Here is a 14,691-nt window from a genome sequence, read left to right as displayed (position 1 = left end):
TTCGGCTCCTTGTTTTGTTTCCTGGTTCGGTTCAACTTTCACCCGCTTACCCCAGCCTTCCAATGAGAGCGCGTTATACCTGATTTAGCTCTACCGGATTGGTTGTTTTTGTGGGAGGGGGGCGGGGAGACGGCGGGAGGAAGACGAGTGGCGTTTGGAATGTGCGACAGGGGAGGGAGGGCGAGGCGGGTGACGGGAAGATGGCGGCGGCTGGTGACCAGAGCGGCGGAGGCGAAGTCGGCGGCGTCTATCAGCACCACGCGCAGCAATCGATCTGTGCCTCGCGCGCCAAATATCGCGAGGGGCGCAGGCCACGCGCGGTGAAGGTAAAGCGCGGGGGGGGGGCGGCGGCTTGGGCCCGCCTACCTGCGTGTGTTTGCGCAGCTCCCTTCCCCACGTCTTCTGGCATCCTCCCTCTGGAAGGCGGTATGCTAACACAAATGACCGACCAAAATCAGTTGGAAACAGTGGGAGATCTCTAAGCGGCTGCAGGCAATCTAGGGGGGCGCGTTGGGTGCTAGTTGACACGACTGGACTTTGCTGAAATAAACGCAAGCCCCATAACTACACCGCAAATAAAGCAAGGGATGGATCCTGAGAGAATGTCAACGAACCACGTTGACAGGAGGAAATGGCCTGCCGAATGAGACCGAATTCCCTTCAGCATCTTGTTGAAAGCAGTAATGCTTCTGAATACCAGTTGCTGGAAGCCACAGGAGGGGACGAGTGCTCTTTGTGGTCGAATCCTGCCTGTGGGTTTCTCACAAGCATCTGGTTGGTCAACTGAACAGGATGCTGGACCAGATGGGTCGCTGGCCAGATCCAGCAGGCTCTTGTTATTTTTGTATGTTTCTCCTAATGTCCAGCCGAATGCTCATGAGAGCCGCAAGAAAGGCATGTAGCTTTTCCTCCTCCAGTGACTGCTGTTTATTGATATACAATCAAATGAATAGATTTATTTCGGTCACTGACCAGAGTGCTTATTGATATACAGTGCTGCCTCTGAGTGTGGAGGCTCCATTTAGCTCTCATGGCTAAATGAAGAAGACACTCATACAGCTGTTTTCTGTGAAATTGTCTAATCTCCTTTTCAAGGGAACTAGGGAGTAATTCTAGCTCCCATAGATACAGATTGTGCTGGTGGTTGACCACCTTCTGTAGTAGCCCCTCCTTTGGAATTCATAGTGTATAGCAAATACTTTGCTTTATGAAAATACTTCTTTGCCAGAAGAGCGATTTGTTACTTGCAGCTTGGCTGTCTTTCTTCAGAAGCAATTGTGTACTGATAGGATTATTTTCTTTAATTGTCAAATCTAAATTCAAGTATAGGTGATGCTGTTTCTCCCTACATAGATCATTCTATATCTGTATACGATGAATAAACTGTGGCAAATGCAGTCCTCCAAAGAGGGGTATTTTAGGATTGGCATATATTTGTTGAGATGTTTTATTGTACTTTTATACTGAGGGTTGGATGTAAGCTCACTTCAGTATTACATTTTCCTAGTATTCTAGGAACTCTCAACTGTAAGACATAACTAAATTATCCTGATTATGCATTCTTGCTTAAGAAAGTAAGTATTATCTTGGATCAGAAAAAGGTACCGTGTTCTTTTCAAGAATCTCTGCATCAGATATCCATTGACATCCCCCCACTGTAACTTGCTTCAGGGGTGTTGCAAAAAATGCCACACATGCACAAAAGTTAGAAGAACATAAGTGCCCTACTGGATTAAAGGTAAAGGACACCTGACAGTTAAGTCCAGTCACGAACGACTCTAGGGTTGCAGCTCTCATCTCGCTTTACTGGCCGAGAGAGCTGACGTTTGTCCGCAGAGTTTTTCTGGGTCATGTGGCCAGCATGACTAAGCCGCTTCTGGCGAAGCCAGAGCAGCGTACGGAAATGCCATTTACCTTCCTGCCGGAGCAGTATCTATCTACTTGCACTTTGACATGCCTTCGAACTGCTATGTTGGCAGGAGCTGGGACTGAGCAACAGGAGCTCACCCCATTGCGGGGATTCGAAGCGCCGACCTTCCAATCGGCAAGCCCTAGGCTCAGTGGTTTAGACCACAGCACCACCCGCAGATTAGCCAAAGCCTAAATAGTCCAACATCCTGGCTGCTCCCCACAGTTGCCAACCAATTATGCCTATGGGAAGTCCAAAAGCAGCACATATGATCTATAAGGTGACATATAACCACCATGACCTTTGTAATTCTATAGTTGGTGAAATATTTTCAATTTCTGGGTGAACAAGGGCTATCCTAAGGGTACTTACCAAGTAATTAATTTATTAAAATACCTATTTATTTACATCGTTTGTATACTGACCAATAACTAACATTTGTTCAAATATTATATAACCAATTTAGGGTAGTATCAGCTAAAAAAATGAGGCTTGTTCTTAATATCTTGGTTACAGTTGGCAATCATTATTAAATGAACAAGCTCTGCTTCTCCTGTATAGCACTCATACTAATTGAGTTGCTTTACATTAGAGCTGTCTATGGATGATTGAGTTCAGAATAGTATAACACTTAAAAGCATATTTTAACAAGCAGGTACTTGAGATTGTAACTGAGGCAAAAAATATTAATGTGGCTGTGGTTTTTCAGGTTTATACCATCAACTTAGAATCTCGATATTTGTTAATACAAGGTGTGCCTGCCCTGGGTGTTATGAAGGAATTAGTTGAGCAATTTGCATTGTATGGAACCATTGAAGAATATAACCCACTAGATGACTATCCAGCAGAAGAGTTTACAGAAGTTTACCTGATCAAGTTCCAAAAAATACAGAGTGCAAGGTATTTGTAATTTTTCAAAAATAGCCCATCTTCCTTTCCCCCACGACCCTATAGTAACTCAGTGTTGACTTTTTTGTTAAGTAATATTTGTGTGTAAGTTAAATGGATTTTTGTGATGCCATAACTGAACTTTGTTTTAGGAGCAAACAAATTTTAAAATGTTTGCTGCTGTAACTTGATAGTGTTTAATGTCTGACTTAACTTTCATCTTTGTTAGGATAGCCAAAAGAAAACTGGATGAACGGAGTTTCTTTGGCAGTTTGCTGCATGTGTGCTATGCTCCAGAATTTGAGACTATACAGGAGACGAGAGAGAAACTACAAGACAGGAGGAAGTATATAGCAAAAGCAACTAATAGCAAAGGTTTGTGTCTGTATACTTCCCTAAAATTAAATGTCTTCGGTTTGTATGCTTAGTTAAATTTGAATTCATTCTGTATTACTCCAAATCCACCACAGTATGCTGTGCTACAAGGAACGAGTAGAGGCAAACAGCACAACCAGTGCCAGAGATATCTGCAGGATGCAATTTGAATAATAGTTTATTAAAACAATCGTTTGCCTTTAACGGATGTATAAAGCTGTTAGACTACAAGCATACTAGCCATCAGTCTGACAGAACTATTGCTCAATTGTCATATATAAAATATGAAGGAAACCCTATCCACTGGCTACTTAGTCTAGTAGAAAAATGTTTTGACTCTCTTGTACGTAGCCATTATTACGATTTAATTTATATCCTGCTCTTCCTCCTAAAGTGTGTAGGGTGGCAAGCAGCAACTTTATAAAACAAACCTGGCTCTTCCATTGCGATTTGTTCCAGGGTAAACTCAGGGCCAAAGTAATATGATATTTAACACACCTTTGCATTTAACATGAACTTTTTTGAAGTGTAAATTGGTGCCACATGCCTCTTCCCTCACAAGCAGGATTAAGTCCTCAATAGGTGGAAAGTTTAAACAGTTTTTCTCCTTGGCGGTGTTTGTGGCGACACCTCTACTTTGGGAGGAACATTTCCATTTTGCCAATGAAAATTTTTAAGAATTAGCATAGTAGTTAAAACTAGTACTTGTCCTCTCTAAAATATGAACATTGAATTGTGCCTTCAGTGGCACAACGGGTCACTGCATCTGGCTGTTAACCAGAAGGTTGGTGGTTTGAGCCCATCCAGGGTCGCTGTGAGCAGGATTTCTGCATTGCAGAAGATTTAACTAAATGACCCTTGGGAACCCTTCCAACTCCTATGATTCTAATACAAATGCCAGTATTAAAGCCAAATTATTCCATTGTAGCACAGTCGTACTCAAAAGTATTTTTGTGTAAAAATATTAGGTAGTCAAAATGTTAACGGCTTGTGTTTTATGTTTAAGATCAACTGCAGGTAAAGAATTCCAGTACAAGTTTTCAGAAGGCTGTGCAGCTAGATGCTTCTGGATCTTGTACATCTCAGGCGGCCACTAGTAACTGGAATCAATCTGTACATCTTGGTCATCCTCAGCAATCATCCTACTATGAATTGCCACTGAGAAGTGTAACATCTCCTTTAGGACAGCAATGTCAGAGTATGTTAGCAGCACCTCGGAATGTTAGTGACTGTGCTGAAGCAGCTGAGTGTTCAGGCCAGAGGACGCTAATGGCTCAGCAAGGAGTTCACAATACATTAACCCACTGCGACCCGCAAAGAAAGGTTCCTTGTACTAATGGACTTGGCAGATTTATGCCTCGAACAACTCAGCTGCAGGAACGAAAGAGGAGACGAGATGAAGACAACAAACTTGCCCTTTTTGGAAAAGACATTAATAGTGAAGAAATAATTATTGGTCCAAGGTTACCAGAAACACCTAAAATAGACCTGGAGGATGAGTCATTGAATACCTCAGCAAACTTGATTCGTAATAAACTAAAGGAGGTATGCTATATTTTCAAAATATGTGGTCTGTAGTTCTGAAATTGGATAGCAGTTGTTTATTTAAGGTGATAAGCTGCTCTTCTATGTCTTATGTTGATTTCTTAAGCATAGCTACTTGAGAGAGGAATGAAGGACAAAGGTGCCTCATATTCTTCTTGCATTAGAGAACTTTCATTTAAATGTTAATACTGTGCAGCTTAAGGGAAGGTTTGTAAAGTTGACTATTTGTGTTACTAGCTTGCTGGCACTTCTTGTTTATGGCTGCAGATTGGTCTAAAAATTATTAGCAAAAACCATGTTTCTTCGTATCCTAGAGGACCTTCTTTATTTTGGTTCTAAAAATAATTAGTGACACAATTTGTAGGGTGAAATGTAAATCGAGAAATAGCTGCAAGTCATTAGAAAATTTGCTTATTTGACTCCCTGCTGTACAGCTAGTTCAGTTAACTGTCTGGAAGATCTAGCTAGAGTAACTGCTTAATGAATAATTAAAATGTACTAAGTTTAGTTTCCTCTTTCCATATTAGGTTGTGGTTCCTGTTCAGACTCCAGTTCAAACTCCAGATCTATCTGGTGGAATATCAGTGAATAGTCAAGCAAAGCCAACATTAAAGCAAAGACGACGAATATAGTTCTTACTAGAAAGTATGGCTTGATCTGGCATAATTAAAGCATTTTTGTACATTTTATTTAATAAACTTAGCAATTATGCTGAAATTCAACTAAAATGTACCTTGTTCCATTGTTTTTGTAGTCCTTATGAATGTATTGCTTCACAAGAGTGTAGACACATCAAAATATTTTCCATTAATGTCTTACTGGTTTTTCTAGCAAGTATATTGAAATGAAGGCATTATGAAAATAGAGGAAAAGGTATAGAGAAAAGTATTTCTGACTTGCCTTTACTTAAAAAGATTAATGGTATCCTTTTCAAGGACATTCACATAGTATAAGTCATTTGTTGAGCTACAGATCGGGACTATCTTGGAATGCTTGTGATTCAAATGCCATTCTGCACTGTAAAGTAAAATGAGAATGTTTTTTAAAATAAGTATTTATTATATGATTAGTCTTATACAATATAAAATACCTCTGAAGCTTAAAACATTAACACTATACTTTAACAGTAATTTTTTAATACTTTCCTCTTATATCAAGGAATCTTTATTATGCATTTAATGTGCAGGCCTCAGTGGGATTTCTGCTCCTTCCAATGTGAACAGCAAACTCCCATGTCATATCACAACTTGTTCTCGAGGCTCCCATCAATTAAAAAACAACCACAGTTTTTTCGTGTTACAGTGGTACCTCTGGTTGCGAACGGGATCTATTCTGGAGCCCCGTTTGCAACATGAGCAGAACGTAACCCATGTCTGCGGGTCGCAATTCGCTGCTTCTGCACATGTGCGTGACATCATTTTGAGCGTCTGCACATGTGTGAGCGGCGAAACCTGGAAGTAACCCATTCCGTTACTTCTTGGTCGCCGCGGGGTACAACGTGAAAAGATGTAACCTGAACTGAACGTAACAAGTATGACTGTACTTGGGAATTTCTGGGCTTGTGCTTCTGAAAACACCCATAACCACAAACGTCTTTCTATCCTGATTTTTCACTTTAAAAATAAATAAATACTGTATTTTGAAATGTAGCCCTATGCCATGGCCAAGTATGACCCCCAAGGCACCTAAACAGAAAGGTGTTAACAGAGTTTGCAAACTGTTTAACAGTTTGTAGAAATGTGAACATGTTCTTCAGGCTCCATACAACTTGCTCTGGGACAGCATTTATTAAGTTTTTATCTAAGTACAGTGTGGTATTTTTGGCAGGAAATTGGAGGCATTTCTGTTTCTTTTGAATCACTGCCCAGAGGCCAGCAGTAGTCCCAAACTGCAAACTTGGTTCTTTTGGGGGGGGGGGGAGTGCAACCCTATCAAGAACTTCCATCCATGGTGGTTAGTGTCCCACCCTCAACGCCTCTGAGAATCATTGTCACCACAGCTACATTCCACCTGTGTCAAACCTGGTCAGCCAAACCACCCAGAATGACACTATGGTTTATGATATTGCAAGCCTCCGAGGTTGCAGAGAACTGATAAAGCTGTGCCCCCCCCCCCTTATATTCAGAAGAAGGAAGGCTGTTCTTCCCAAAACTAGGAAGAAAAACTTTGGAATGGATCCAAATAACCAGCGTTATCCAATACTGCCTGGAGTTGTCCAGCTGTCATTTGCACCACCACCTTGCCCAAGAATAGAATATTTAAAACAAGGTGGTAGTTCTCCCCCAAAAAATGGCTATTTAAAAGGGGAGCCTACTAGTGCTATTGGCTATTTAAAAGGGGAACCATATCATCTCAAGGAGACATTCACTACCTCTACACACCCAGCGCACGTCTGGCAGATCTCAATAATCAGGAAAGGCAAATGCCTAGTAAACAGTTTCTCCAAGCAGATTGTGTCAGCATATTGCACAAGCTGAAGGGTATCCGTAACAGCATGACTAGGCAGCCCACAAGCTTCACCTGCCTCTGATTGTATCAACTCTGGCATTTATAGATTGCATAAATACCTTTATATCAGGTAAGCATGGTCCAAATGCTTCTAAAAGGAGGTTTTCATCTCTCACAGCGTTTTCAAAATCCGCATAAGAGAGTTTGCCGTCATGGTCATAGTCCTGCAAAAGCAGGTATTTTTAGTTAATTCAGTTGCATTTAGGATGCATATACATTTAACTGACTTCTTATCTGAAGAAGTGTGCATGCACACGAAAGCTCATACCAAGAACTAACTTAGTTGGTCTTTAAGGTGCTACTGGAAGGAATTTTTTTATTTTGACATTTAACTGACTAAGCCTCATTGAACCCAATGGGCTTATTTTGACTAGAGATACAAATGCACTGTCAGCTTGCTAGCATAGTATAATGAAATGCTTTTCGCTACTATTGTATATGTTTCTCTGCCTTGCTGATGCCTTTAGAAGTATTTTGCTCCAGTTCTTGCAAGCACTTTGACCTGGTATTGCCAATTAGTATACAGTGGTGCCCCGCAAGACGAATGCCTCGCAAGACAAAAAACTCGCTAGACGAAAGGTTTTTTCATTCGCGATTTGCCTCGCAGACGAATTCCCCTATGCGCTTGCTTCGCAAGACGAAAACGTCTTGCGACTTTGTTAAACCGTTTAAACCGTGCTTCGCAAGAAGAAAAATTCGTTAGAAGGCAAAAATTGCGGAACGAATTAATTTCGTCTTGCGGGGCACCACTGTACTGTACTCAGGAGATGGTCTGCTGAATTATCTTTTTAGGTATTCTTGGAGAGATTGAATCAATTTGTGCTTCTTTTTCATCTGTAAAAATGTGGGTGCAGAGCTTCTCTTACCATAAACCAACAGTTCATATGAGCACATTATAGATACGAGCACAAAAGCATGAGAAACTATATATTTACATTACAATACTTGCCATTTTCTTCAAAGTAATTTCTACTAAATCTTTAATTCCTTCATCAGGATCTTCTTCCGATGGCTGCTTTAGCAGGCTGTTCTTCAGCATATGAAACATTTCCTCCCGTGAAATATATCCATCACTGTTCATGTCATAGACCTCAAAACAATCTTTGGAAAGGACAAATGATTTAATGTAAAGCAGGCATACATATCAAATAAAGCACTTTTACATAATGAGAGAACTTAGCTGATACTAGGTTATATTTAAAGTAAGTAAACCAAGAACTGCTCTGTTGAAGCCAATTTTTAGACATTTTGTGGAATTCCCCCCTCCCCCAAATAAGCTGCTGCATATTTATAGTCAAATATCATATATTGGCTTTAAATCAACCTAACTCTATACACCCCCAAGCTAGACACTTACTTCCTGTTTATTCATACATTTACTTTTCTTTTGCATTTCCTGCAGGACCACCTACCTTTTGTGAAGTGTGTGTGTGTGTGTGTGTGTGTGTGTGTGAGAGAGAGAGAGAGAGAGAGAGAGAGAGAGAGAGAGAGAATATGAAGTGAATCCTAAGACTGATAACAGGAAACATTTTATCTACGTGCCTTATATATTCAGACACAATACCAGATTTTGGAAAGCAAATTCTTTGAAAACAAACTCAGTATTACAGTAGACTGGCCATTCCCAAAATGATATATACTCTATGGTAGTGAAGGCAGTATAGTTGGTGATGGAATACATGACAACAAGTACTTTGTAAAAACAGCTGCAGAAGGAGTGGCTATAAGAGCGGCCTTCTCATTCTTACCTAAAGGACCTAAACTACAAACTAGGATGGTTCATAAGATCTGGGTTCACAGTCAGGGAATTTTGTAGTGTTGGAATTAAACAGAGACGATATGGGTTCAAATCCCTATTCAAAAACAAAATGTCTCAATATTTCCCCCCATTGATTTAAAGGATTGATCCTTATTGTTTTGTTGTACTGTATTCTCTTGTTATGATGCAAATAACAACATTGTGAAGCAATGTTGGTTCACAGCTGGAAAATGGATCATCATATAAACTAAATTAAACTTAGGGCCTGTCCTAAGTTTAATTTGGCCTCATCTACTTACAGGGTTTTCAACAATAAAAGCACAAGACTGATGAACCACACATGCCACCTGAGCACTTTGAAAGAAAGGCGGGATAAAAATGTAGTAAAATGAGTGATGAAACATTCCTATTTTTAAAAGTAAATCGCTCGCATACTTTAGCAATACACTTGTCATTTAAATTGTCTTAGATTTTAAGACTAGCGTAAAAACCTGCTAATGGTACGGAAATCTTACATTTTATTTTTTCCTCCAGTGTCCCCCGAAGAAATATTGATAAACCTTCTACCCATTCTGTTACACTGACACAGCTGTCATTGTCTTTATCAAAAGCACGGAACACTGAAAGGAGAAGAAAAGTTATGGTATATTTCAAAATACTGTAAATTATTTTCAGCAAAGTAATCGCTCACGACTGGACCTAATGGTCAGGGGTCCCTTTACCTTTCTTCAATCGCTCACCCAATGTCTTTGTGTCTTACAAACTATATGGTTCAAATACACAAGAATTCCTTTAGAAATTTCAAAACAATTCTTCATCCACAAGTTCTTTGGACCCAGAGGAACTTTAGATTTGTAGCTCTCAAAAAAACAGCTTCCCCTTTAATATAGCTACTTGTATTTGAAACGGAGGGGTTTTTCAAAAGCAGCTTCTGATGTGGCATACAGAGGAGGGGAGGGGGTCTTTTGTTCAAAAGAAAAACAAATCCTACAGGGCCCGTGACCTCTTTGTAAACCTAAAGTAGCATTTGGATCCAAGTCATAATGCTGGAACAATTCTGTGTCACCAAGTGGGAGTTTTAAAAACACGGTTATGTAATTTAGTAACCATAGCTTCTGATGACATTTTAACAGCTGTAGTGTACTTTACACTTTAACTGCTACTCATCTAAATTGCCTCATTAGAGCAACAGAAATGTTCTTGTCATGCTACACAATGCTGCACAGAGCAAGGACTTAGACTACTGCTCAAAATGAGTTAGTATAATGTGTCTAATGCAAATGTCTCCACTATTCTATGCCAATAAACTGATATTGGGGGAAGATTGCTACTTTGAACAGACATTTTCAGCAAATTAGAAAAAGCTGAATTATTGCAAGTTAATGTTTGGAGGAACAGTTAAGAACTATAACTTGAAGCGATTGTTCTTGAGCTTGCATTTCCATCTTCCCATTTCTTTTTCTTTGTGTGCCATATCTTTTTGAATTGTGAGGTTTGGCTTAGTACCAATTTATTTTAAATAGCTCTTATGGTTTTGTTGGCTAAAGGGCAGGGTATAAATGCCTTATGCTGTTGGCAACCATCTGTCTCAGGAGACAATGGAGGAGTGTGCCTTTGGAGGTAAAGTCAAACGGTTGGAAGGTTACAGTGCCTGCTGTAGCTATAGAGACCATTACGGGAGAGACATGTTTTGTTGCAGCTGGGGCAGATGAAGGTGTCTGGTTGTGCTGCTGCAGACGCACCATGGTGTTTCTTCTCTCTGTGTTCCTCCCATCGGCCATTCCTCATCTGGTCATTGCTAGGGATGCATCACCTGACTCTCTGTCTCCAGGCACTTTTATCTGCAAAGCATTCCCACACAGCAGGGTTGATGTTGCCAGCCTTCATGTTACATTTGCAGACACCTTTTAACACACAGTTGGTCTGTCAACAGGCATGGTGCCTGAAACCAGCTCCCTGTAGAGCACGTCCTTTGGGATCCTGCCATCTTCCATTCTGTGGACATGACCAAGCCAGCACAGATGTCTCTGAGACAGGAGTGTGAACACGCTGAGAATGTGGGCTTTGGAGAGCACATCTTTGTTTGAAACTCTGTCCTGTCTTGTGATAGCCCAAAATTTTCCGGACACAGCACATGTGGAAGGTGTTGAGGCATCGCTCCTGATGGTTGTAAATTGCTGTGGGTTAAACCACAGAGCCTAGGGCTTGCTGATCAGAAAGTCGGTGGTTTGAATCCCCGGGACGGGATGAGCTCCCGTTGCTCGATCCCTGCTCCTGCCAACCTAGCAGTTCGAAAGCACGCCAAAGTGCAAATAGATAAATAGGTACCGCTCCGGCGGGAAGGTAAACAGCGCTTTTGTGCGCTGCCCTGGTTCGCCAGAAGTGGCTTAGTCATGCTGGCCACATGACCCAGAAGCTGTACGCCGGCTCCCTCGGCCAATAAAGCAAGATGAGCACCACAACCTCAGAGTCGGTCATGACTGGACCTAATGGTCAGGGGTCCCTTTACCTTTACCACTTCCATAAAGCAGCATGCTCAACATGCAAGCCTGGCAGATTTTCATCTTGGTATTGAACGTGTCACATTCTCCCACACCCTTTGGGAGAGGTGAGCCTCACATGCATACATAAATAGTGCACTGTCCAGAAAGATCAACTCCTCTCTTCCCTCCCCGCCAAACTAGACTCGAAATAAGTTAGAATATTCTTTGTAACCCTAATTGTTGGAGTGGGGGTGGGGAATGTGCATGCCAGTGGCAGTGGAGCATGCAAGCATGCACAATTGCAGTGAATGTGAAGCATGTGTGCCTCAATGACTGCAGTGTATGTTGTGCCCACAATAGCTTCTCAGACTCCCAAATGTTCCCCCACTGTCCCCAAAAGGATGGTGGTCCCCGAGCTACATAGCAACTTGTATAGCAATATTTGTATTGGTGCCATTTTTGAGTTGCTCAAAAACCACATTATAAACGGCAAACACAAACAGTACTCCCAGTACCTACCTATTACTCATGCATATTCATGGGTTGTTATTAGTAAGAAACAGTAAAGCATTTAATGTAATACCAGAACAATTATTATCATATTGATAATAATTGTTCATATATTTGAATTGATCATATATTGATGTTGTGAATAACTATAGGGTACTGGAATAGAAATGTTTTCAAAACTATGCGAGATGCTATTTTAAAAGATGTTTTACATATATCACAATTTTGCAAGAATTTATGTAATCTTACCTCTGTCCATAATCATGTCATCTGTCATACCAAATGTGACATGCAGGATATTTCGAAAGGAGTTACGATCCAAACCAACAGCAGCATGCCGGTCGCTGGGTTCCACCCCCAAATTGTTGAAAAGCTTTATAAGACATTCCACTTCAAATTTATTGACTATGAAATAAAATAGAAGTTATGGCAATAAGCGAGTGGTAAAAAAGGAAAAATCTCCACAATATTTATAGCCTGTTCTGTTATGCTTTCCCCAGGAAGTCTTGTCCAGGGTGGAATCCTTTCGGCATCAGATACAGACCTTTTTATTTGCTCAGGCCTCTTTGACATTGCAGATCTTTCTGAGTAGGCATGTGCTAGGATTCTAGGATTGCGCTGTATATCTTCATAACAACAGTACATTTATTGAAAGGGGTTCAGTCACAACCTGGTCTTTAGCATGGTTTTGAAAGTTAGTTACAACTCTTGGGTAGCTGCAATGTGGCAGACAACATGTTTTTATACACACACACACACAAACAAACAAACAATTCTACCCCCCTTTCCCTCCCAAAGGAGATATTGAAAGCAGCTAACAAAGCATAACAAAACCCCCACAATACCTCTTAAAACGCTAAATATATGCCAAACACAATCCAGGAGGGAAAAAACCGCATTAAAAATAGGGGTTAAAAATAGGGATCTCGGAGCCAAAAAAGCCATAAAACCGAAAGCTTGTTTAAAAAGAAAAGGCTTCAGACACCAGGGGAATTGAGCTGAAAGAGAAATAGGATCTAACCTTGCAAGACAAGACATTCTGCCTACAGGGCACTGTGTTGTCACCAAACGCACCTCAAAAAGCAAGAGAGCACATTCACCTGGGAGGAGACCCATGTTGATATGGTGACAAATTAAAAACAACAGCACACAATGGGCATTGGAAAACATGGGCTCCTCTGAGCAACCAAAGGAATACACTGGATTTCTAGCTCCATGGTGGAATCCTGTGCATGTCTACTCAGAAGTTATCAATGGGGAAAACACCCACGGTAGAACTGCAACCTGAAAAAGAAATTTTGGGGTTGCTGCCTTTCTTAGGAGTTGCTGAAACTGGGTTCCCAGCCAATGTTGAGGGCCATATCCTACGCTGCTAAAACTATGTGTGGACCTTGGGGCCCCCGTGTATGCTTTCATTATTGCATTTCTACGCTGCCTTCCTCTGTGGAGGTCAGCGGGGCCCTGCTTTATCCGCTCAACAACACCCCTGTGGGCGCACCCACGAACACGCGTGTCAACCGGGGCTCCCTGGTGGCCTCGCTCCGACGCCCTGAACGGACTGACCGCGTGTAAAAAGCGTCAGGGCAAATGCTGCGGGGACAGCCATCTTTAAAAACAATTTTTTTGGCGGGAGTGGGGAAGGGAAGGCCCGCCTGCCACTCACAGTGCCTCGCGGTTCTGCACAGCGACTCGGCGAGCTTCTGCTGCTTCTTCCTGTTCATCTCGGGGCTCCTCGGGCGACCGCGGACGCCACAAGCCGCCACGCGGTGGCCGTGGCAACGGAGGCTCCGCCCGGCCGGCCGCTCCCGACGCGAGAGGCGCAATGGAAGGCGGCGGGCGCTCCCGACCCTCTTAAGGCTCTCTTTAGGCTGGCAACGTTTGCCGCCCTGGGGCTCGCCCTTCCCTCAGTCACTCTGCTCCTTGTCTGTGGCGTTTTTAGGGTCCGAAGTGAACCAAGGAGGAATAGCCCGAGGGAAGGAAACTCAGGGCGGAAGGCGGGCTGCTTGGCTGGTTTGGTTACCGTGGGGACTATGGACATTGAATAAAAGAAACTGGAGGAGGGAGAATATATGGTACGGCATATATAGCGCCAGACCGACACCCCCGCCCCAGACCCTCGTTACCCGCCCCACTGATTTGTATGGGGCTAGCATTAAGCTGTAATTAAGACCCCCCAAAAAGAGCAAGTAACTTCTTTGTCCTTTGGAGCCAGCTGCTCCCACCATTCTTTCTACTTGGCTGCTGACAAAATCCTGCATGTTTCAATGATGCTTTCATGTGCAGGGATCCCCAGGTCTAAATTCTCACCTGTAACAATTCGCTTTCCACCGATATCTAAAGCTGGTGTGAGCCTAGGTGCGACTCAGCATGATTTTGGCCAGATGTATTGGGCTCATTTTTAGTTTGCAGGTTTTGGGACCGCACCTTACAGTACAGAGGCTAGAACTGTGGTTCCCAACGTGGGGCACACGCCCCACAGGGTGGCAATTTGATTTTAAAGGGGGGCAATTAGAGAATGTGTTATTAACAGTGGATGGCCTTTTAGGCGTTCTCTATGGGAATATGAGTTCATTTTTTCAATAATAAGAATTATATGTCAGGGGGGGGGGTGCTTCAGGATTTTAGAGATGCTTAGGTGGGGCATGGCCAAAAAAAGGTTAGGAACCACTGGTCTAGAATCTCTGTTCATTCTGCCCTATGGCTAGAAATGGTAA

The 14,691-nt window shown here is 42.2% G+C and overlaps 2 protein-coding genes across 4 annotated transcripts; one reads left to right on the top strand and one right to left on the bottom strand.

Annotated features, from left to right (window-relative positions):
• Window positions 1–163: 163 nt before the first annotated feature.
• RBM48 (RNA binding motif protein 48) lies at window positions 164–5,445 on the top strand. 2 transcript variants are annotated; one of them, XM_082194188.1, is made up of 5 exons: window positions 164–326; window positions 2,619–2,809; window positions 3,027–3,172; window positions 4,179–4,717; window positions 5,245–5,445. In XM_082194188.1, exons 1-5 carry the CDS (start codon window positions 201–203, stop codon window positions 5,347–5,349), a joined length of 1,107 nt encoding a protein of 368 aa, XP_082050314.1. In that variant the 5' UTR covers window positions 164–200; the 3' UTR covers window positions 5,350–5,445. The 2 variants fall into 2 exon arrangements, with proteins under 2 accessions (XP_082050314.1, XP_082050315.1); XM_082194189.1 differs by having other exon boundaries at window positions 186–326; window positions 2,662–2,809.
• On the bottom strand, window positions 5,384–14,008 carry CLXN (calaxin). Of its 2 annotated transcripts, none has more exons than XR_014212700.1 (6): window positions 13,641–14,005; window positions 12,227–12,382; window positions 9,500–9,604; window positions 8,161–8,326; window positions 7,285–7,389; window positions 5,384–5,734 (listed from the first exon to the last, which is right to left on the bottom strand). XR_014212700.1 is itself a non-coding variant. In XM_082194216.1 (6 exons), the coding sequence occupies exons 1-6, from the start codon at window positions 13,696–13,698 to the stop codon at window positions 5,684–5,686; spliced, it is 627 nt and encodes a 208-aa protein (XP_082050342.1). In that variant the 5' UTR covers window positions 13,699–14,008; the 3' UTR covers window positions 5,384–5,683. The 2 variants fall into 2 exon arrangements, 1 of the variants encoding a protein (XP_082050342.1); XM_082194216.1 differs by having other exon boundaries at window positions 8,175–8,326; window positions 13,641–14,008.
• Window positions 14,009–14,691: the final 683 nt, after the last annotated feature.

The sequence above is a fragment of the Podarcis vaucheri genome, assembly GCF_965113315.1.
Source record: "Podarcis vaucheri genome assembly, chromosome: 12".
NCBI classification, from domain to species: Eukaryota; Metazoa; Chordata; class Lepidosauria; order Squamata; family Lacertidae; genus Podarcis; species Podarcis vaucheri.
The sequence above is the reverse complement of the archived record's forward strand: the minus strand, read 5'-3'. Positions and strand labels throughout refer to the sequence as shown.